Source organism: Capricornis sumatraensis, chromosome 3, assembly GCF_032405125.1.
Source record: "Capricornis sumatraensis isolate serow.1 chromosome 3, serow.2, whole genome shotgun sequence".
Taxonomy (NCBI): domain Eukaryota; kingdom Metazoa; phylum Chordata; class Mammalia; order Artiodactyla; family Bovidae; genus Capricornis; species Capricornis sumatraensis.
Window position 1 is genome coordinate 1,696,971 of NC_091071.1, and position 21,482 is coordinate 1,718,452.

General features: G+C 57.8%; 1 protein-coding gene across 2 annotated transcripts in view; it reads right to left on the reverse strand.

Moving 5' to 3' along the window:
* Positions 1-19,766: 19,766 nt before the first annotated feature.
* The window catches only part of CARD11 (caspase recruitment domain family member 11), a 102,223-nt gene continuing 100,507 nt past the window's right edge, over positions 19,767-21,482 (reverse strand). For both annotated transcript variants that reach the window (XM_068967860.1, XM_068967861.1), the window contains 2 exons: positions 21,302-21,417; positions 19,767-20,340 (listed from right to left, as the gene is read on the reverse strand). In XM_068967860.1, the coding sequence (XP_068823961.1) occupies positions 20,136-20,340; positions 21,302-21,417 (321 nt within the window). In that variant the 3' untranslated portion in view covers positions 19,767-20,135. The remainder of the gene's footprint in view (positions 20,341-21,301; positions 21,418-21,482) is intronic.

A 21,482-nucleotide genomic window follows, 5' to 3' on the forward strand; every position in this document is an offset into this window, starting at 1 on the left:
TTGGAGAGCATCCAGGCAGGAACGGGGGATAGCATTGGAGTCCTAAGCTACTCAAAACGCCATCTGTGGTGTAACAGAACCAGCATCACCTGGGCACTTAGGAGAAATGCATAATCTTGGGTCCCATGGTGGAATCAGAATCCTGGAGACAGAGTCCGGGGATCGACATTGTCGGGCTTTCCTGGTGATTCTTGTGCCCAGTCAAGTCCGAGAAACATCCCTGACCCAGGGCATCTGCATCTCACAGGTGGAGACTCATGACCACATGTTGGGTCTTGGTTCACCTTCTGGAGGGTGGCTGAGTGGCACCAGAAAGCATATTGGGCCTTTGGGCTGTGGAGAGTGTAGTTCACCACCTCTAGGGAGAAACAATTTGTCTGGGGGACCCAACTTACGACTTGTCAAAACCCACCTGGGTGGTTGTCATCACGAAATAGAGCTCAGAGGCTCATTGTTCCGGAAAAGAAGCCCATCCATCTGTTTGCAGTCAGGCGAGGGTGTTCAGGCAGCACCAGATGTTGCTCTGGGTGCCATGGTAACAGCACGCGTTGGTCAAGACCGTCCTCCCCCACGTACAATTTCTGAAACAAGCTGAACACTTGCTGTGGAAGTTACTGGCACTCCCAGGCTTGTCCCCGCTCTCCTGGAAACGTACCCTGCCATCCCCCCTCTTCTGTCCGTCAGGATCCTATTTACCCTTTCATACCCAGCCCAAATGTCCCCTTCTTCCCACTTGAGCCAATGACCGTGTCTTTCCATGGCTTGCCCGTCTCTGTGTGCCCCGGTTTCTCTCTTCTAAAGATGCCGCTCATGGGATTGGATGAGCCTGTGAATGTGTCTTTACGTGGTGTTGTCCTCTCTGTGTGCCCCGTTTCCCTCCTATGAAGATGCTGGTCATTGGATTCAAGCCCTCCCTATGCCCGAGTGACCTCATCTTAACTAATTACCATCTGCAAACACCTTATTTCCAAATAAGGTCACAAACATAGGCTCCAAATATTAGGATGTCAGCCTATCTTTTGGGGCGACACGATTCAACTCACAGCCGAGCGGCTCACAGCTGTGGGCTCTGGGGGCTCAGTCATGTTGGTGCACCTTCATGAGCCTCCTGGAACATTCCGGAGAATTGTACCCCCACCCCCTCCCACCCAGCGGAGCTAGCTTGGACCAGTCTCTGAGACTCAGTGGGTGTCTCTTCTCAACGTTGCACTCACCAGCAGCATGGTGCAAGCTTGGCCAAGCTTGGAGAGGAGGATTGACCTTACGGAAATTGGGGACCCTTTCAAATCAGGATTCTTATTTTTTTCCCTTCTCTTCCCAACTCACCACACTGCTCACGCTGCTCCTTGTTTGAGGGTCCAAGCCACCTCTGGCCTCTGGCCAGCCCCGGAGTTGGGCGGCTGGTGCTCCCAGGCAGAGGGCTCTGGAAGGTATGTGCCCTCTGGTGATCTGGGCATGGCTGTGGGGGCCAGACTGGGGAGAACACCTGGCTTCCCAGGGGATTCGCCGCCAGGGCCTCCCCACGGGCGCGAGGACCCAGCTGTTGCTTTCAGAGTCCTGCTGACAGGTGTGCCGAAGGGCAGAGAGTGCTATTAGAAAAGAGAGACTGTGATTTACACCAGCGGCGGCCTGGGACAGCCGGGCTTGTGGACAGTGGGAGGGTGGAAGCGAGCTGGCAGGATGCTAACGGGATGAGGGATCTGCATTTCATGGAGACGGTGTGTCGGAGTCCACGCTGGCTGAGATTAAATGACCCGTCCCCTGCATACAGAAAGGCTGGAATAAATCAGGCTTTCCTGCAAGCGGGGTGGCAGGGAGTTAATTAGGAACAAGAAAAATACATTTCAACTCACAAAGAAGCCCTGTGAGCAAGCGAGGAGCATTCCGGACCTCTACCGGGGGTTTCGCTCTCGGGGAGAGGACGAGGTTCGCCCCTCCTTCTGAAGGACACATAGGACCCCGGAGATGTCAGAGAGGAGAGCGGGGTGGAGGGAGCTGGTGTGGGCAGGAGACCCCTGCTGTGTCCAGCCGGAAGTGATGGTAGCCTGGACTCAGGCGGGTGGAGGCCACGATGGAGAGAGAGGGACGGTGCGTGGCACCCCCATCGCAAGACCCTGCTCGGAGCACTCCTGCCCTGAGACACTGATGACTGGGCCTCTGCCCAGGCTGGCACGGGCTCGCCCTGGCATGGCCTTCCACCTGCTTGGTTCTGCTTCTCTTCTGAGCCCTGAGTCCCCAGAGGCAGGGATCCTGTCTGGAAATTGTGGCGCTCAGGGATGCACAAGAGGCTTTTGTTAAATACAGGTTCTCCAAACAGAAAAACGGGAAATGGGAAAGGAACCACCTGCTATGGACCCCCAAGGTTGGGCATGCAATGCTCTGAGGACTCCCTGATGTGGTGGGAGCCACCAGCCCACTTTTCAGAGGCTGTAGGTGGAAGCGGAGGCCTGGCGGGGCAGCCGGAGCGGAAATGGTGACGAAGGGCTCCCAGCATCTCTGAAAGAGGTTGGGAGAGGCTCCCTCAGGGCCGCACTTGCCTCCTCCCCGCATGGGGCTTCCACCTCTGGACGATCCCCACGTCCCCCTGAGACTCTGCAGTCCCCGAATTGGCGTCCCCTCCCCTCACGAAGCCAGCTGGGGTGGTCAGAGGACAGGGAAGCCGGCTGGGCGCTCCAGCCCTTGTGGGAGGTGCCCAGCGGTTCCAGTGGGGTGTTGTGGGGGCGTGAATTGCTGAGCCCTCCTCCCGTGGGTCCGCATGACCACCTGAGGCCCAGATGGGGGTGTGCAAACTTCCAGATGCAGCCAGACGCTCTGTGGGCAAGAATGCGAATCTTGAGGAAAGCTTTATGGTGTTTCCCTTAGAGAAGTGTTACGTGCTCACGGCGGCACTCAGATTTGTGCCTGGCAGGAGGTGAGCCCCGCTCTGCTCCCTCCAACCCTAGACCCGGAGGTGAGCCCTGCTGATGAGTGGCATCCCCAGCCCCGGGTGTGCTGTGCGCATGCAAGCCTGCACATGTGCACGTCCGCGTGCTTTGCCCATGCATCACACACAGCGTCTTCCACGTGACACTTCATCTTGGCCACCTGTGCACCTCGGACACACAGGACTGCCTTGCTCAGTTTACGAGCCTGGCGTTCCGTGGGTTCTCTTAGCACTCTGTGGCCTGCTGAATTCTTCTTTTGGGGGGCATTTACGAGCAAGGCTGCAGTGGGCACCCATGGACACTGTGCACTGCGGTGGGTGTTTTGGTGGCTGAGGAGTGAGGCCCAGATCTCCTGGGCAGGTGACGTAACTCTGTGCCTCGGTTTGCTGATCTGACAAATGGGATTCCCTGCTCTCCTTCACAGGACGCCACGGGTGAGTGTCCAGCAGCTGTTTGCTCCCACGTGGGTTGGGCTCTCTGATTTCAGGTCTCTACCAGGGCGTGGGTGGCTCGGACCTGGGCCCAGCATCTGGGCCGCCCCCAGCTCTGGGCTGGCCGGAGAACAATGCCCAGTGCTGGGGGCGCAGCAGGCCGCTCCCTGGCTGTCAGCGCGTGAGGATTAGATGCAGAACGATGCAGTCCCCAGTCAAACCTGCAGCTGTAACTCAGGCCCAGACGCTGCCAGCGCCATAAATTTGGGCAGAAAGTGCAGCTCTAGCAGTTTGCGAACAAGAGCGGGGGAGGCCGGGTGAATTACGGCCGCCGAGGAAGCGAGGCCCCCTGCCCGGCATTGTTAGACGGAGCCAGGGATTGATTACTCACTGGCTTAATGAAATTGAATTTTAATTTATATCCCAGCCCTCGGTGGGGGTGGGGGGGCATGCCTGGCCGAAGTGGGCTCAGCCCCAGAGTGGGGGGGCTCCTTTACAAGGGGTGGTGGGCTGCAGCCAAATCCTCCAGGAGGGGATGATGGGCATCTGTGGTGGCATCTGACCTGCCACCTGGGGTGCTTTGGAAAATTGTGGGACCTCCCTGAGCTTCCTCCCATCTGGGCATACCTGCCCAGCTCAGGTGCCCACCTCCAGCAAGCTCAGTGATGGAGGGTCCTTTCCTGCCCTTTGTGGGTGCTGGAAGCCACATGAGGTGCTCAGACCAGGTGGGGATGAGATTTGGGGGGAGAGGAGAGTTCAAGATTCAGGGAGCTCCTTAGGGGTTTCCAACTCACCTGTCCCACATGTCCAAAGATGACACTTTCCAGCCGCTGCTGCTGGTTGCCTCGTTGACGCAGTATTTTGGAAGGCCTGCCGAGCGTGGGGCGCCCGCCCCGTGGACACCTGAGTTCTGAGGGGTGTTGGCCTCTTTGTGGGGTGCACAGGTCACAGGCGTGCAGTGAGGCTGGCCTGCCTGCACACCCCGTCCTGGGTCATCACGGCCTGTTGAGTGCCGGCCGGCTGCCAGCCCCCGTCCTCAGCTGGAAGCGATGAGAGCTCCTTCCCCCCCAGGGGCCTCGAGGGCTCCACAGGTCGTGTTCCCAAGTGTCTGGCTCACCGTGGAGGCCGCATCCTCACGGAGACTTCCTAGACGCTGCTCAGGTCTCACTGGGGTGGGGGCCTGGGGCTGGAGGGTGAGTGACCCCAGCACCCACCCCTGTGGCCGAGATGATAAGAGGGTCTTTTTTGGACCCAGTGAGAAGCAGGGCTTCACACAGCAGTGAGGGCCCATGGGCATCCTGGGAGCAGGGCTTATCCCCGCCTGGGGCGGGGTCCTTGAGAGCACACGGCAAGGGAGCAGGAGGGTTGGCACCAGCCCGGGCCACCTGGGCACGGACTGAGTGTGGCGTCCTCAGGCCTGTGGACCCCTTGGAATGGAGGAGAGGGAAAAAGGTGGGTGGTTCCTGAGTCATCAGGCAGAAAGGAGGCTGAGTGTCCGCCACCCCTTTCTCTTCCAGAGGTCAACTTCCATCCTCACAGCTTTTGGTGCCTGGACGGTTCCTTCAGAGACAGGAAAAGATGCCCATCCTCTGGGTGACCCTGGCCAGGGTAGCCTGGTAAGTGGGCACAGGAGTGTCAGCCCCATGTGGACTCTGGCGGGGGCAAAGGGTCTTGATCAGCAGAGACACACCATCCTGACCCCAGCTGCATCTTTCTTTCTTTTAAAAAAAATTATTTACTTATTTGGTTGCATCAGCTCTCAGTCGCTGCATGTGGGGTCTTCCTTTTGTTTTGTGAGATCTTTCGCTGGGCTCCAGAGCATGTAGGCTCAGGAGTGCTGTGCAGGCTTACTTGCCCCAAAGCATGTGAGATCTTAGTTCTCCCACCAGGGATCAAACCTGTGTCCCCTGCATTCCAAGGCAGATTCTTAACCGCTGGACCACCAAGATCTTTCTTTAAATCATCTTTTTTTTCCAATATACACAAATTGATGAGAAAAGGAAGTCTTGCATTGTCCTGACTTATGGGAAGCCAGCACTGTTTGCTCAAATAGACAATAACACGAAAATAAGTGTCTCCAACACATCTTGTCGTATTATCATGTAGCTCACATATATAATGTATGCATAAGTGTATATAGATGCTATTTCTATACACCACATATATGATGTTATAGTATATTTTGTATTATTTTAAAAAAGCCCGATACCTCTCAGATCATATATGTTGCGTGTTGAAAACACCCCGTTGTCTGAGTGGGTGGCTGAGTTCTTTCAGGCGAGGGTCCGGTCGTTGTGTGTGTTGCTAAAACATTCACAGCCAGAGAGCAAGCAAAGCTACTCACGAGGATTTGCCGACCACGCTGGCTCTGCTGGGGCTGGGGAGGAGAGCCCGGCCTGGGTTAGGGCTGGCCAGTGGGGAGGTGTCAGCTGTAAGGGGTGGGGATGGTGTTGGCTGGGCACTGAGTGAGACCCCGGCCCTGGGCTGGGGGCTTCATCCATCCCCCAGCAGCTCTTGGAAGGGTTTTAATACCCCACTTCACTGTACTGTCTTCTCGCGAAGAATTCCAGCATACAGAAGGCCACTGGGAGATGCCACATGAGCCGGGTACCCTGCCCAGCTCCGTGGAGGTCTCCGTTTCCTGTGCAGGCCCTTCCCTGGGGTCTTATGAAAGAGATGGACCCTGATGGGTGTGGCCCCCCAGCCCCGTGATCCCTGCCCTAATCCTTTCCCGTCCCCCTCCCAAGAAAGAGCCACGTTCCCCATTGACCGTTTACCTCTCTGTTGCACAAATGTACGTTGTTACTGTGTATGTTGGTGACCGTGTATGAGACATGCGGTGTGTTTCACACAGATCCGTACCTAGGGCATGGCTGGGAACAGGGAGACGGCTCTCAAGTTCCGTGGTCCTGAGGGCCACCCTGCCCCCGGGGCATCAGTAAGCCCGGGGCGTCCGGAGAGCCCTTCCTTCTCACACAGGCCACCCTGGGCCAGCGATGGGGCTGCGGGATGTGCCGGGACGGGTTTTAGGGTCTGGGGCCTCCCGGGTGGGGTGAGGCGGCAGGGGGCCCAGGTGGCTGGAGGGGGATGAGCTCGCCCTTTCTGCTCCGCGTTGCTGCCCGGGAGGGAGGCCCCTGGTTCCCACTCCAGGAGCCGCGCGGGAGGTCTGCGGCCCGGGCTGCCCAGGTGAGGCCCCTTCCCTGCGGATCCAGGGAGATTTGTGTCGCCCTGACGGCGAGCTGGGTTGATGCCCGGGGGACGGTCCCCAGGGCTGGGTTTGCCAAGAAGGCAGTTGCCTGTTTGGGAGACTGTGGTGATGGACAGGGAGGCCTGGTGTGCTCGATTCATGGGGTCGCAAAGAGTTGGAGACGACTAAGCGACTGAACTGAACTGAGCTGAACTGAAGAGGCTGAGGGGCATCGGGGGCCAGGTGGCAGTCAGCCTGGAGGGAGCTGGGCCACCGATGGGGCCGGGGTGACAGGGCAAAGCTGGGGCGGGGTCTCCACCCATGTGTGCGCCACCGCCGACCTGACCCCCCACCCAGCGTGAACAGACGTGTGTGTGTGTACATGGACACACAGACGCACGTATACCCCAACATATGCACACAAATGTGTGCACACACACAGCCACACACACTCAACCACACACACACACAACCACACACACACAACCACATCCACATCCACACCACACTCAACCACACACACACACACACATACACACAACCACACCCACACCACACTCAACCACACACACACCACACTCAACCACACACACAACCACATACAACCATACACACCCCACACTCAACCACACACACACCACACACAACCACACACACACAACCACACCCACACCACACCCACACCACACACACACACAACCACACACACACCACACACAACCACACACACACCACACACACACCACACACAACCACACCGAAACCACACCCACACCACACCCACACAGCCACACACACACACACCACACACACACCACACACAACCACACACACACCCACACCCACACCCACAACTATACACACAACCACACACACATAACCACACACAACCACAAACAATACAACCACACACACACTCAACCATACACACCACACACACAGCCACACACACAGCCACACACACACAGCCACACACACACCACACAACCACACACACACAACTACCCACAGACAACCACACACACCACACCCACATAGCCACACACACACAACCACACCCACACCACACCCACACAGCCACACACACACACACAGCCACACACACACCACACAATCATACACACAACTACCCACACACAACCACACACACATGAGACAACCACACACTCAACCACACACACCACACACAACCACACCCACACCACACCCACACAGCCACACACACACAACCACACCCACATCCACACCCACACACACTACACACAACCACACACACATAACCACACACAACCACAAACAACACAACCACACACACACTCAACCATACACACCACACACAGCCATACACACACAGCCACACACACACAACAACATCCAAACCACACCCAGACCACACCTACACAGCTACACACACATAACCACATACACAGCCACACACGCACACAACCACACATAAACCACACACACCACACAATCACACACACCACACAGACAACCACACACATACAACCATATAGACACACTTGCACACACATTCTCACCACTAGAGGGTACTAGAAATCTTCTCAGCCTAGAAACTCATTTGCTGAAACTGATGAATGTAAGCGTGTGTGCACGCGCACACACACACACACACACACACACACACACATGCACAGAGTCAAAAAAAAAAGGATAGAAAGAAAAAGAAAAGAAAATGTCTGGAAAAATATAGCAGTTGATGGTAATTCCAGCCGACGATGGCTGTGCATCCTGAGGCTGATAACAGCAAAGCGTGAACAAGGGCTGGGCCAGATTAGCAGACACGTCTGAAGCTTTCCTCCCAGGTCAGTGGCTTCCCTGGGGGGTCAGCAGTAAAGAATCCGCCTGCCACCCGAGGAGACACAAGAGGTGCGGGTTCAATCCCTGGGTCGGGAAGATCCCCTGGAGAAAGAAGTACAACCCACGCCAGTATTCTTGCCTGGGAATCCCGTGGACACAGGAGCCTGGTGGGCTACACTCCACGGGGTCGCAAAAGAATCGGACACGACTGAGCGACTAAAGAACAACCACCCAGGTCAGTAGACCGCACTGAGATGTCTCCTGACATGCACACCGGCTTCCTCGGCCCCTGCTCCAGGCTTGGGGCATCTGGGCACCTCCTTCCCACACCCTCCTCAGTTCTCTCTGCAGCACTAAGAGCTGTGTGGGGGTGGGCATCAGAAATCGCCTTTCAGATGGCAATACCCCCAGTTTGAGCTGGCCACCCCGCTTCCCGCTTACGACCTGGAAGTGGTTCCTGCAGGTGTGGCCGTGTGGGACTCCCCTGTCCCGGTGAGGTGGGCCCGCCCCAGCCCCTCGCCCGCCCCAGCCCCTCGCCCTCGCTCCGGGAGAACCAAGGGCAGCTAGAGCTGCTCTTACTCACCGTGCTGGTGGCCTGTCTTTCCCCCTCCCTCTCCTCTGGAGCTTGGGGCCACCGGACGTCTGGGGAGTTGTTTGCTTTAAGCGTCAGGGTCTCGGGGCCGGGGGGAGGTGCACTTCCTTGGGGTGAGTTCTGGGCCCAGCCTCCCTGGCTCAGCCTCTGTCCGAAGGTCTGCCTTCCCTCCTGCTTTGGGGCCCAGCTATGCCCAAGGTCAGACACACCCTCAAGGTCAGACGCAGCCTCAGGGCCATCGTAAGGAGGCTGCGGGGCCTCCGCTGCGAGTCTGGCCTACCCCGCCGGGGCTCGGGGCGCAGGGCCCTGCTCTGTCCTCAGCCCCTCACAGCACACCAGCCCTGTCTCTCTCTCCTGCACCCTGGGGGCAGGGCTGGCTCCCTGGTCCCTCTCGCCAGCACTCGCTGCATGATCCAGGTCTGGGGACAGAAGGACGACAGAGACCCAGGAAAGGGTCCCGGGGTGTGGAGAGCGTCAGAGCCCCCTGCCGCCCTGACTGCAGACCCAGCAGGGAGGTAGCCGGAGTCCAGGTGGCGGTAGGTGTGAGGCCTGGGGGCCTGCGCCGCCACGGACAAAAGTGCCGCCCCCACCTGGACAGAGGCTGACATCTCCGGGGACGCAGTCAGCCTTTCCGAACACTGAGCGCCGACTGCGTGCCCCACGTGTGACCAGGTGACCGAGAAAGCATCCTGGCTCTGCTGGAGTTTACATCCTGGGTCTGTTTCTTGTGGCTTCTGTAACAAGTGACTTTGAACCACATGACTTAAAGCAACAGAAACGTCCTCTCTCCTGGTTCTGGAGATCAGAGGTCCGCAATCAAGGTGGCCGCGGGGCTGGTCTCCCTCCAGGGCTCCGGGGGAGGGTCCTTCCCGCCGCTCCCGGCTCTGGTGGCCCCCGGGTTTTCCTTGGCTCGTGGCCACATCACCCCACCCCCTCCCCCTGTCCTCACAGGGCCATGCTCTTTCTGAGTTTCTGTATCCAACTCTCCTCCTTGCTTCTCCTTTGAGGACTCCAATCACTGGATTAGAGACACCCTTGGTCCACTATGACCTCATCGAGTCTTTGTTGTGTTCAGAGAAGTTCTTTGACATAAAATTTATAAACATCAAAGTTGTGCTGCTTGGTGTTTTGATGTATCCATTCATAGTGAAAAGATTGCCACCATCAAGTTAACTAACCCATCCCCTCGCGTGGTTGCCAGTGTGTGTGTGCGCGTGTGTGTGGTGAGCGAAAGTGAAAGTGGCTCAGTCGTGTCTGACTCTTTGCGGCCACGTAGACTATCCAGTCCATGGGATTCTCCAGGCCAGCATACTGGAGGGAGTAGCTTTTCTCTTCTCCAGGGGATCCTCCCAACCCAGGGATCGAACCCGGGTCTCCTGCATTGCAGGTGGATTCTTTACCAACTGAGCTATCAGGGAAGCCTGTGTGTGGTGAGAAGTCTTTTTATTTTAAAGGCTTTTGTGATGTGGACCATTTTTACAGTCTGCACTTAATTTGTTACAGTTATTGCTTCTGTTTTATACTTAGGCGACCCCAACGAGGGGTCGATGGAATCTGCACCCCCTGTACTGGAAGGGTGGCGTTCTAACCGCCGGAGCACGAGGAAGCCCCAGAGCTCTTTATTTAAGGTGTATCCTCACAGCAAGCTCGCGCGTATGATGCGGTGCTGCTGCCCGGTCTCACTGCGCTGTCGGTTCCCAGAACTCCTGCGCCTCGCGTACCTGGAGCTTTGTAGCTCATCTTAACTGGATCACATCTGCAAGGCCCATGTTTCCAAATCAGGTCGCCTGCGTGTGTATGGGGGTCGGGTCTTCATTGTCTCTGGGCGGGACGAGGAGGGTTAGAGAGGGCTGAGGGGATCTGCCCCCAGCAGAGGAACAGTACCCGTGCAGCCCTCAGATGGGAAGAGTTTGGAGGAGGTGCCCCCGAGGGGCATGTCTGGCCCGGCTGGATGTGGAAAGCGGGCGGGAGAAGGTTCCGGAAGGGGCCAGACGGCGCCGGCTGCTAAGCCAGGGTCGGTCATTCTCATCTACCCCCTGTGCCTCCCAGTGGGAAGGTCTGCAGCAGGGGAGTGAGGTGACCCAGTCGTGTTCCGGGAAGACCCCCCTGCACCGGGGGTTCTGCCCTTGGGTCCGTGCACAGCATCTGGGGGGCGGGTGGGGCCTGTGAGTTTTGACTGGAAAAATGACATCTTCATGTTCCTGAACTCTTGACTGAAAGTGAGTCTCTCCTTCCACTCGGAATGGACATGGTGGCCTCAGGGCTGGGGCACAGCCTCTGGGACTTGCTGATGGACAGAAGCCCAGCGTCCCCGTGGCCCCTGTGGCTGTCACAGGAGACCTGAGATCCCCTGTGCTCATCCCGCCTCTGGGGCGATGACAGTGGCCACCCTATCGCTGGCTCTTCTTGTTGGATATTGTTATTTAACACTTTCGCAGCAAAGCACATAAGTTACCAGATTATGGGTTTGCTCTTTAAATATTTTGATAACTGTATTTCAACAAAGACAGCTTCCTTCGCAAGCCTATGAGTTTTATTTTATGCATCTAAAAATGTTATTTTGATGTTGGAGAGGGTGTGGAGAAAAGGGAGCGCTCCTACACTGTTGGCGGGAATGTGAGCCGGTGAAGCTAATATGGAAAACAGTATTGGGGCTCCTTGAAAACTAAAAACAGAGTTACCATGTGACCCAGCCAGCTTACTCCTGGGCGTATATCCAGACAAAACTATAATTCAAAAATATTCATGCAGTCCTATGTTCATAGAAGCACTGTTCACAATAGCCAAGACGTGGGAACAACCCAAATGCCCGTCGACAAAGGAATGGATAAGAAGATGTGATACACATACCACGGAACACTAGTCAGCCGTAAAGAAGGATGAAACACTGCCGCTTGCAGCAACATGATAATCTGACCTACAGATCAGCACACGAAGGCAAGTAGGTCAGGCAAAGACAAATATCATGACATGGCGTATGCGTAGAATCTGGAAGATAATATAACGGAATTATTCACAAAACAGACACAGACTCACAGATGTAGAAAATCAACTTATGGTTATCAAAGATGAAAGGAGGAGAATCAATTCGGGGTTTAACAGATACTGCTAGGTATAAACAGAGAAACCATAAGCATTTGCTGTAAGCCCAGGGAACTGTATTCAGTATCTCACACTAACATATCTGAAACACGTCATGAAAGGTAGGAAGCATATCATAAACGTATCTTAAAACATATCATTGGAGAAGGCAATGGCAACGCACTGCAGGATTCTTGCCTGGAGAATCCCATGGACAGAGGAGCCTGGCGGGCTACGGTCCACGGGGTCCCAAGAGTTGGACACAACTGAGCGACTAAACCGCCAAAACATATCATAAAAGGTACGAAACATAGAAAGGATCTGGGATGTCGCGGAGTCACTTGGCTGCACACATGAGGCTGACACAGTGCGGTAAGTCAACCGCTTCAACGTGGATGCCGATGCTCTGAGGATGAGCCTCTGGGTTTCTGGGCGTCCAGGGGGTTCATGGCACAAACACAGATGAGTCGCTGCGGGTCGGGTCGACCAGCCTGGGACAATCTGATCGATGGGGGGCTGGCCCTGGGATGGGCTGGGCTGGAGAGAGACCGAGGACTGGAAGTTATGAACCAGGGCTGAAGCTTAGGCTTCCGGCTTGAGTGACTGGTGGGGGCTGATGACATGTATGGAGAGGGGAAAGGGGAGAGGATCTGGGGGGAAATGGCACGTTTTTGGTTTGAGTATCTAATGTGGGCAAATCCCACTGGCGGAGCCAAGGGGCCCCGGTCTCACTAGACCTGCGATTAACAACAGCTGGGCTGGAGTCGCCAGTCCGGTGGGGCCCCTGTGCGTGCTCGCTGGGGCCTCACGGTGACCCCGTGAGCGTGCCACCCAGGCTTTATAGCTTCATTTCACAGACGACCTTTCCCAGGGAGGTGGGTTACAGAAAGGCATCTTTTTAAAAAATGATTTTGCTCGTTTCTTGTTGACTTTTGCCTGTTCGGGGTCCTTGTTGCTGGCTGGCCGTCTCTCTAGTTGCTGGCTGGGGGGAGGCTCCTCTTCCTGTGGAGCACCGGCTCCAGCTGCAGGCTTCAGGGGCTGCTCTAGAGCAGGCTTGGGGTTGTGGTGCACACGGCTTAGCCTCTCCGAGGCATGGGGGATCTCCCCGGACCAGGGACTGAACCTGTGTCTCCTGCATAGGCAGGTGCAGTCTCATCCACCCTACCCCCGGGACGCCCCAGAAGGTTATCTTAGCACTCAGGTGTCCCCATGGCGCCCCTGGGAGGCTGCCTGTCCAGCCCACAAGTGCACAAGGACCCCTTCCTGTGCGGCCCACCCGAGCACACCTGCCTCCGAGATGCCTAGTGCCTGCCTCCGAGAGCTGGACCTCAGCTGGGGGCACCAAGGGGAGCAGCGGCCCTCCTTCTGGAGGAGCTGACGGCCTTTCGGCCTCGGGCTCTCTGCTTCCCACCTCCCCCCCCCCCGTCGGCCCCCACCCCCACCCCACCCCCACTCCGAGGCACACAGGGTTTCGCAGCTTCACACCTACACTCACGTCCAGAGGCACAAAGGCTGGGGGAGACACGCCGCGTCGGTCAAAACAAGATCAGAACTGAGCACAACATGTGATAGGAAAGAAAGAAATTCCTGTATTACAGATTCATTTCCAGTCACCCCAACCAGCTCGGAAACTTTCAATACAATTTTTAGCCAAGCACCTGGGGTTTCACGGCAGCCTGGGCTGAGAGTGGGTGTGAGCCCTCAGCCCCCTCACTCGCCAGTGGCTAATTTTAGAATCCAAACAAACCAGAAAGCCCAAACCCTCCTCTCCTCTTTCTCCTGCCTCCCCCCGACCCCGCTCACCCCCTTCCTGGGCAGCAGCCGCGCAGTTGTTCCCCCTATGCCTGAGAGACCCAGACTTCCTGCCCGCACGGCAGGCAAGCCAGGACCGGGGAGGGCAAGGCCAGGACCCAGGGACCCAGGCCCCTGGGCGCTCCTGGGGGCGAGGGGCTTTGTTGGCACCAGGGCCAGTGCAGGGGGTGAGGGGCGTGGGGTCAGCATGGGTGGGTGACCGGTGAGGGGACAGGACGGATGGAGGTAAACCCACCTGCATCTTGGCGACCCCTGTAACCTGTGCAGGGGGGAGGGGAGCCCTTTCCCTCTTCGATGCTCCCCCATGAGCACTCCAGTCTCCCTGACTTTTGTCTGACCTTGACCCCGCCCCTAAATTGGAGCCTGATGTCAGCTCCTGGTGAGTCCACAGCTGGAAGCACCCCCCGCCCCCCCACCCCCTGCAGCTGAGACTGGCGTCCTGAGGTTTCCCTTTCAAGTCTCAGCTCCGCCCGTTCCCGAGTTGGGGGGATGGCGGCAAGGCCCTTCCCAGCCTCAGGTTCCCCATCTGTTAAACGGGGTGATATTTCCTGTGGGCACAGATGGGTGCCAGGTTTGGAAATGACGTAGCGGACGGTGCCCAGTACACAGTAGGCGTGCTGGTCCGCGAGAGGCGCTCACTGGCTAGTTTGGAGGGTCTTTTTTTGAGATCGGAGGTCTAGGGCCCCCCAAAGCAGCTATCCCCACCAGGCTCGGAGGTGGGCACGAGCAGATAACTGAAGGGAGCTGATGGTGAACCAATGTGAGCGCAGGCAGGCTGGCCGGCGTGGCTGCGGCTTCCCAGCCCTGCCGTTGCCACTTCATCCATCAACAGAGCTCTGCTAAGAAGAGGCCGGGGAGCTGCTGGGCCGGCCATCCACACCCCCGCCCCAGCCTGCGGGGGCGGGACTTGGCCCTTTAGGAGAAGCCCACTGGGGGGCCCAGCTCCCCGGAGACCCCCAGGGGCCTCGAGAGCAAAAGTGACCTCTGCCTTCAGTTTACATTAAAAGAAAAAGATGCATAAAAATTCAACAACACAATTGGATCCAGAGAGGTCAGCCCGAGGGAGGGCCACGGAGGGGCTCAGCCGTGAGCCGAGGGAGGGCCACGGAGGGGATCAGCCGTGCGCCGCTTCCTGTCGCCTCTGAGCTGCGTCTGTGAGCTGCCAACGTGGTAAATGATCTCTGGTGTCTTTCTTGGATTTTTGTTTTCTCCTCCAAAGCCTAAGGCCATGAGGAAAGCTGGAATTACAGAGTGGAGATGGTCTTTGAGAGACCCCCACTTACGACCCCTTCTCTCCAAATGGCAAGTCTCCCAACCCCGGCCTGCCAGTACCCATGGCTGGTCAAAGCAGGGGCAGATGCCTGACTCAGGCTGGTCCAGACTCTGCAGGAACTTGGGAGTCACCCCGGTTGAATGATCAGAGGATCTGGCAAGACAGAGCTTGCTTCCCAAGTGGAACCAAGCAACTGGGGCTGAGTTCCGGCGGCCGCTCTTAGCTGGATGGTGTGTCTCCCAGGTTGCCGTGGTCCCCACCTGTTGCCTTGCTCTGGCCCACATCACCCTTGTACATCCTTGCTTGCGTGCGTGCCAAGTCACTTCAGTCGTGTCCGACTCTTTGTGACCCCATGGACTGTAGCCCGCCAGGCTCCTCTGTCCATGGGATTCTCCAGGCCAGAATACTGGAGGGGTGTCATTTTCCTTCTCCAGGGGATCTTCCTGACCCAGGGGTTGAACCCAGCTCTCCTACATTGCAGGCAGATTCTTTACTGCTAGCACCACCTGAGAAACCCATCACATCCTTGCTGGACCCTGGAAAACTCCGATGGAATGCAGGGACTTGCTTTCTCGTGTGTCCAATCCCAGCAGGCAGCCAGCACCTGGGCGGTGGAGGCAGGAGTGAATGAGACATGCGTGCTCCCTACCCTTGAGCAGCTCACGGTCGAGAGGTCAAGACAGACGACAGAGTCATTCCAGAGGCGGGACGAAGAGGCTGACGGGGTGTGGAAGGGAGGTGCCTCTCCCCCAGGTGGTTCGGTGACACCTGATGGATGAGTGGGAGCTGGTCAGGCAGAGGGCAAGGAAGTGCTTCAGAGAAGAGGACCGGGGTGTGAGGCCCCAGCATCCAGAGGAAACGCCTGAGGGCTGACGTGGCTCGGCGGGGTACGTGCTGCGTCGTCCCAGGAGAGACCAGGTCCACCTGGACAGGGTGGTGGCCGTGGGACATGGGAGAGGCCAACGGATTTGGCAGGGAGTAGAGAGTCTAATCAACAAGATGAAGTGGCTGAGAGCGTGGTGATGTGTGTGTGAGACAGAATGGGAGCCAGGTGTCTGGCTGAGTGACCGAGTCAGGGGGAGGGTGGGGTGAAGGGGTGGATTCAGTTTGGGGCCTGTGTGGACGACTGTTTTGAGAGGATGGGGCGGGGTCAGTGCGTGTCTCACAGAGGTGGACATGGGTCCCAGTGCCAAAGGCCACCCCTGAGCCCCTGGGAGCGGTCACAGCTCACCAAGCACATGCACCCTTCTGCAGGCAACAGCAGCGGCAGACGTCAGGGTGTCGGGACTGCGGAGTGTGGCCCCAGCTTGAGGGTGGTATTGAGAGGGTCCCCCAGATGCCAGCGGCCCCTGCGGGTTGGGGGGCTGGAGCGGAGGGGGTCTGGGAGCAGAGAGCAGGGCTGTCAGCAGCGGAAGCCCCCCCGCCCCGGGGAGGCTGGTGTGGCCCCGGGGGAGGGAAGCCGCCCCTGCAAACCCCTCTCTGGGGAGCACGTCTTGCGGGGACTCTGGGTAGCGGGGTGCAGGGCACAGCTGTTCCTGGGGTCGTCGATGCGGGCGGCCGAGGAAATGACAGGTCCAGACAGGGACACTAGACAGCTGTGAGTGTCCCCAGACACATGCTCCAGTAAAAAGGGGGGGAAAAAAAAGCGAGCAGAGAACAGTGTGAATAATGTGTTCTGGGTCGTGCAACAGAGCCGGGCTAGGAACGGGTCCTGCCTGTCTGCGCGTGAGGACCGGGGAGGCTCAGACCCAAGAAAGGCGGTTTCCTGTGTGTAGGGGTGAGGACCGGCAGAGCTGAGAATTTTACAGGATAGCCTCTTACAGCGTGCGGCTTTTGACCTCTGAATGCTTTATTAAAAACAGGTACAAAAATTCCAGACTAGAAATCTTTCTCGAAGCCTCTCCCTTCTGAGGCTCCCGGTCCCTTCCAGGTGACAGTCCCCGAGACCCACGGCTGCTTTGGGCTGGGCTGGGAGGTGTTCTGCACTTGCGGCCTCCATGAAGCTGCTCACGGCCCCTTGAGGATGATGGGGTTTTTCCTGGGCTCTCTCTCCCCAGGAACACACAGCCTGGTGACTCCAGAAGGGTTGGGCCTAGGTGAGGGATTGGGAGCTGAGACGGTGGGGGCGGGGCTGGGGGGCACTTCCCGTTGCTTTCGGTTTGGGTTCCTGGCGTCTGAAATTGAAACGAAAAGCTGGGGTTCAGTCTCAGCTGGAGTGGGGAACTCTAGTTTCTCTGGGGCTAGGCTTTCTGGAAGTTGCTAGAACCCCTGCAGAAGATTCTGGGTGAAAGAGGGCAGGGGCAGGGTGCCGGGAGCCAGGCCATCCCATCAGTCAAGCAGCCACAGCATCCTGGTTGACTTGGCGGGGCTGCCGGAGACAGACCCCGGGCGGGGAGGGAACCGGGGACACATGTACGGGAGAGCAAGGCCCTCGGCGTTCAGCATGATGACATCGGAGCCAGACACTCCCCTCCCGCGTGCCCCACTCTTGTCCCTGATGGGGCCGGCCCAGGCGGCACCGCCGGGCAGAAGGCTGCCTCGGTCCACGAGAGGAAGCCCACGTCTTCTTGATCTGACTGCTGGGTGGCCTGGCCCCAGGCCAGACACTGCCCTGGATGCCCACCACTTCCCCAGTGGCTGGAGGAACAGAGCAGAAGCTCACTGAGGCCACCAGGGCCCCAGACGGGACCTCTGAACTGGGAAGTCCAGCCAGTAGGGCCTGCAGGTGGCCAATCAGCCAGGCTTGGGCAGGGTTCCGGCTGTCAGTCGTGTGACCTTGGTCAAGTGACTTCACCTCTCTGAACCTCAATCTTCTTCTGTGTAACAGGGAGAAGAGTTTGGGGACAGTGAGCCAGAGAACGTTTATAAAGTGCAGGAGCTCATTTGCCCAACTCAAGAGTGATGGTTCTTAATTCGGCGAGGGGGTGGGGGGAAGGGATTACAGGAGCCCTTAGGAATCTGAAGCCTGGAATTCTCCCTAGAAAAGCGTGGGTGTACACATGTAACACACTTTCCGGGGCTCTGAGCTGCACGGCTGGTGCCCTTGGAGGTGGACCGAGCATTCGCACTGGTGTCACCTGCCTAGCACAGGGCCCCTCCCAGAGCCTGGGGCGCGGGCTCACCGGGCAGGCAGCAAGCCCCTGTGTGCGGTTCTGTGTGGTTCAGGGCAGCCTTCTGAGTCCTGGGATGGCTCCAAAGGGAACATTCTGTTTGCAGGCCCCGCCCTGACGATTTGAGCCGCAGCCAGGCTTCACAGAGAGCTCAGTGCAGCACCCCCACTGCCCAGACCCCCGGACCCCTCTCTTCTTCCCAGGCAGTTAGCGGGGCTGCCCACTGCTGAGCTGTTGGCAGCTGACAAACGGGAGCCCGGAGCTTGAGCAGATGATGTCAGGGGTCTCCTTGGAAATCCTCACGGGGCCCATTTCCCCAGGGGACCAAACCTCGGTTTCGTCCGCTTTCACCCGGGGAGTGACCACAGAGCTCACCCTTCTCTCCTCTCCTCCCAGCTCATTAACATACACACAACCCTGCAGCCGGCACCCCGCGAAGATCACTTGGGGGAAAAACCCACTACAGATTCTCTCAAGGTATTTCACGTGCGACCTGTCTTCACCCACTTTGTCCACGAGCCCACACCACCCCCAATTATATGCAAGCTGCCGCTTTGATTATTCTGCACAAGCCTGAGAATTCTGCAGTTAAATAATATAAATAAAGCCGCAGGCCTTTTACTCCGGGACTCTTTTCCAGTCACGTCTGTCCCTGTTGGCTCTAAGTACTTAAGAGGAGGCAATGGTTTCCAAGTGGAAACACGACTGCCCGGGCTTGGGGAAAGTTTACTGTTTCTCATAGAGCTCTAACAAGATAGAAAGGGAAGACCCTCCAGCTCCCCGTCTCCTCGTGCGGCAGCTTATCTGGCCCTAGATAAGCTCGGCGGGACCACTGGAATCATGGCCTCTCCAGACGTGGCACATCCAACTTGGTTCTGGGGCTTGTTCTGGAGGAAGCATTGGCTGCTGGCTCTTGCCATGTGTGTGTGTCTGTGTGTGTGTGTGCGTGCCTGCTCAGTCATGTGACTTAGGGGTGTGGACAGTGAGACCTTCTAGGCAGCCTTCGAAAGAGGGGCCCGTCCCAGGTATAATGCATCGGCCAAATCAGGACACGTCTTAGTCAGAGGGTGCTATTAGTGATTAACCCCAAACCCAGGTGTAAATCAGGTGTCCTGGGAAAACTGGGGTGCACCGTCACCCCACCTTCACCCTGCACATGACTCGGAGCCTGAACTGAGCTTGCTGGGTGGTTTGCAGCTAGGAAGGCTGCAAGAGCTGAAAGTCCCTCGAAGTGGACGTGAAAGTCACTCAGTTGTGTCCGACTCTGCGACCCCACACACTATACAGTCCATGGAATTCTCCAGGCCAGAACACTGGAGTGGGTAGACGGTCCCTTCTCCAGGGGCTCTTCCCAACCCAGGGATGGAACCCAGGTCCCCCGCATTGCGGATGGATTTCTTACCAGCAGAGCCGCCAGGGAAGCAAACTATCAAACAAATGGTTGAAAATGAGGAAATGGAGACATTTTAATGCAAGAAAAATAACAGCATGGCACACTCCCCTTCTGCCTGGGAATGCGCCTCTCCTGTGTCCCGAGGGCTGGGGGACGCCTGGCTTTCGGGCCCCCGCCCAACTGGCAGCCAGCCCTCCAGTTCCACGCGTTACATTCAACTGCTGTCCCGGCTTCCAGGGGCCGCCGGCCTCCCACCTTGTCCTTCTAGGGGTCCTGTCTCCCCGCTCAGGCCAGCACGGGCTGGCCGACTCAGCAGGTCAGCGCCGGGTGGAGGAGACGGCTCTCTGCTCCCTTCAGAGACACGCCTGCCCCGGGGCTCCCTGGAGGGGCTCCCTAACCTGGAGGACGGAGCACCCACCGCCCCCGGCCGTCGAGGCGGCAGGATGCCCCTTGCCCCTGGGGATCCGGACACCCCGCCCGAGTCCCGCTCAGACTCGGCGGCGGCCCCGCCTCACAGCTGGTCCTCGTCCACCCAGACGGTCTTGCGCTGCTCCTCGGCGATCTTGTCTTTGATGACGCGCAGCAGCTCCTCCACGCTGCCCCACATGTCGGCCTCCACTGTGGCGTACAGGCAGGGCAGCGCCTCCAGCTCCTTCTCCTTCAGCCGGCACAGGCGCAGGAACTCGTCCTCCGTCTCAGGCCGGGGCAGCATCTTCCTGCAGACGGGAGGGCGGGGAGAGATGCTCGCGGCATGGGCCGGGCTGGGGGCGTGGCTTGGCCGCGCCCGCCCCCCGTGCCATTTCTGCTCCGTGTCCTGGGCCCTTTTATTCTCTTCATTCGGGAATTCCAAGAGGGGCGGACTTGTTTTTTTAAAAAAATAGGTCCATTTTAATTTTGGTGGCTCAGAGGTTAAAGCGTCTGCCTGCAATGCGGGAGACCTGGGTTCGATCCCTGGGCTGGGAAGATCCTCTGGAGAAGGAAATGGCAACCCACTCCAGTACTCTTGCCTGGAAAATCCCGTGGACAGAGGAGCCTGGTGGGCTACAGTACCACAGGGTCGCAAAGAGTCGGACACGACTAAGCGACTTTACTTCACTTCTTCACTTCATTTTAATTTTTAATTGTGATCAAGTTCATTGAAATAAAAATCTCTCATCTTGACTATTTTTAAGGGTACAGGTTCAGCAGTGGTTAAGTGATTCATATGGATGTGCCTCCATCTCCATAACTTTTTCATGTAAAACTGAAACTCTGTGCATTAAACCATCACTCCCCACCCTCCCGCTCAGGCCCTGGCACCCACCCTTCTACTTTCGGTCTGCGTCTGACTTCCTGAGGGCCTTTGGACAAGTGAAATCGTGCAGCAGTTGCCTTTCTCTGGCTTATTTCACCGAACATCATGTCCCACACGGCCTGTGTGGTCCGGGCCTGGCCTGGCTGAGGTGCACCTGCTCCGGAGGTGCTGGCTTCCCAGACCACCTGGGGGCCCTGGAGCTCCCCCTCCCGGGAATGCGTGTGTGTGTGTTACTGTCTTCATTGTTGGGGCGAGGGCCACGTCCCCCGGACTGGGGACAGACACTAAAGGGACGTGGGTGTGCTGGACACCGCCAGCTGCTCTTCCTGGAGACAGCAGAGCTCGGGGAGTGGGGACCAGGGGTGGGGGTCCCAGGGCCCTACCGGAACTTCTTGATGTTCTTCTCCGACACGCGGACGAAGAGCACGATGGGGTAGATTCGGGCCTTGATCAGGTCTCTGGTGCAGCTGATCCCGGCCTCCAGCAGACAATGCTTGTTCTGCAGGTACAGCGGCCGGCGGTCACCGGGGGCCCTCCGTGCTGCCAGCCCACCCGGGCCCTGGC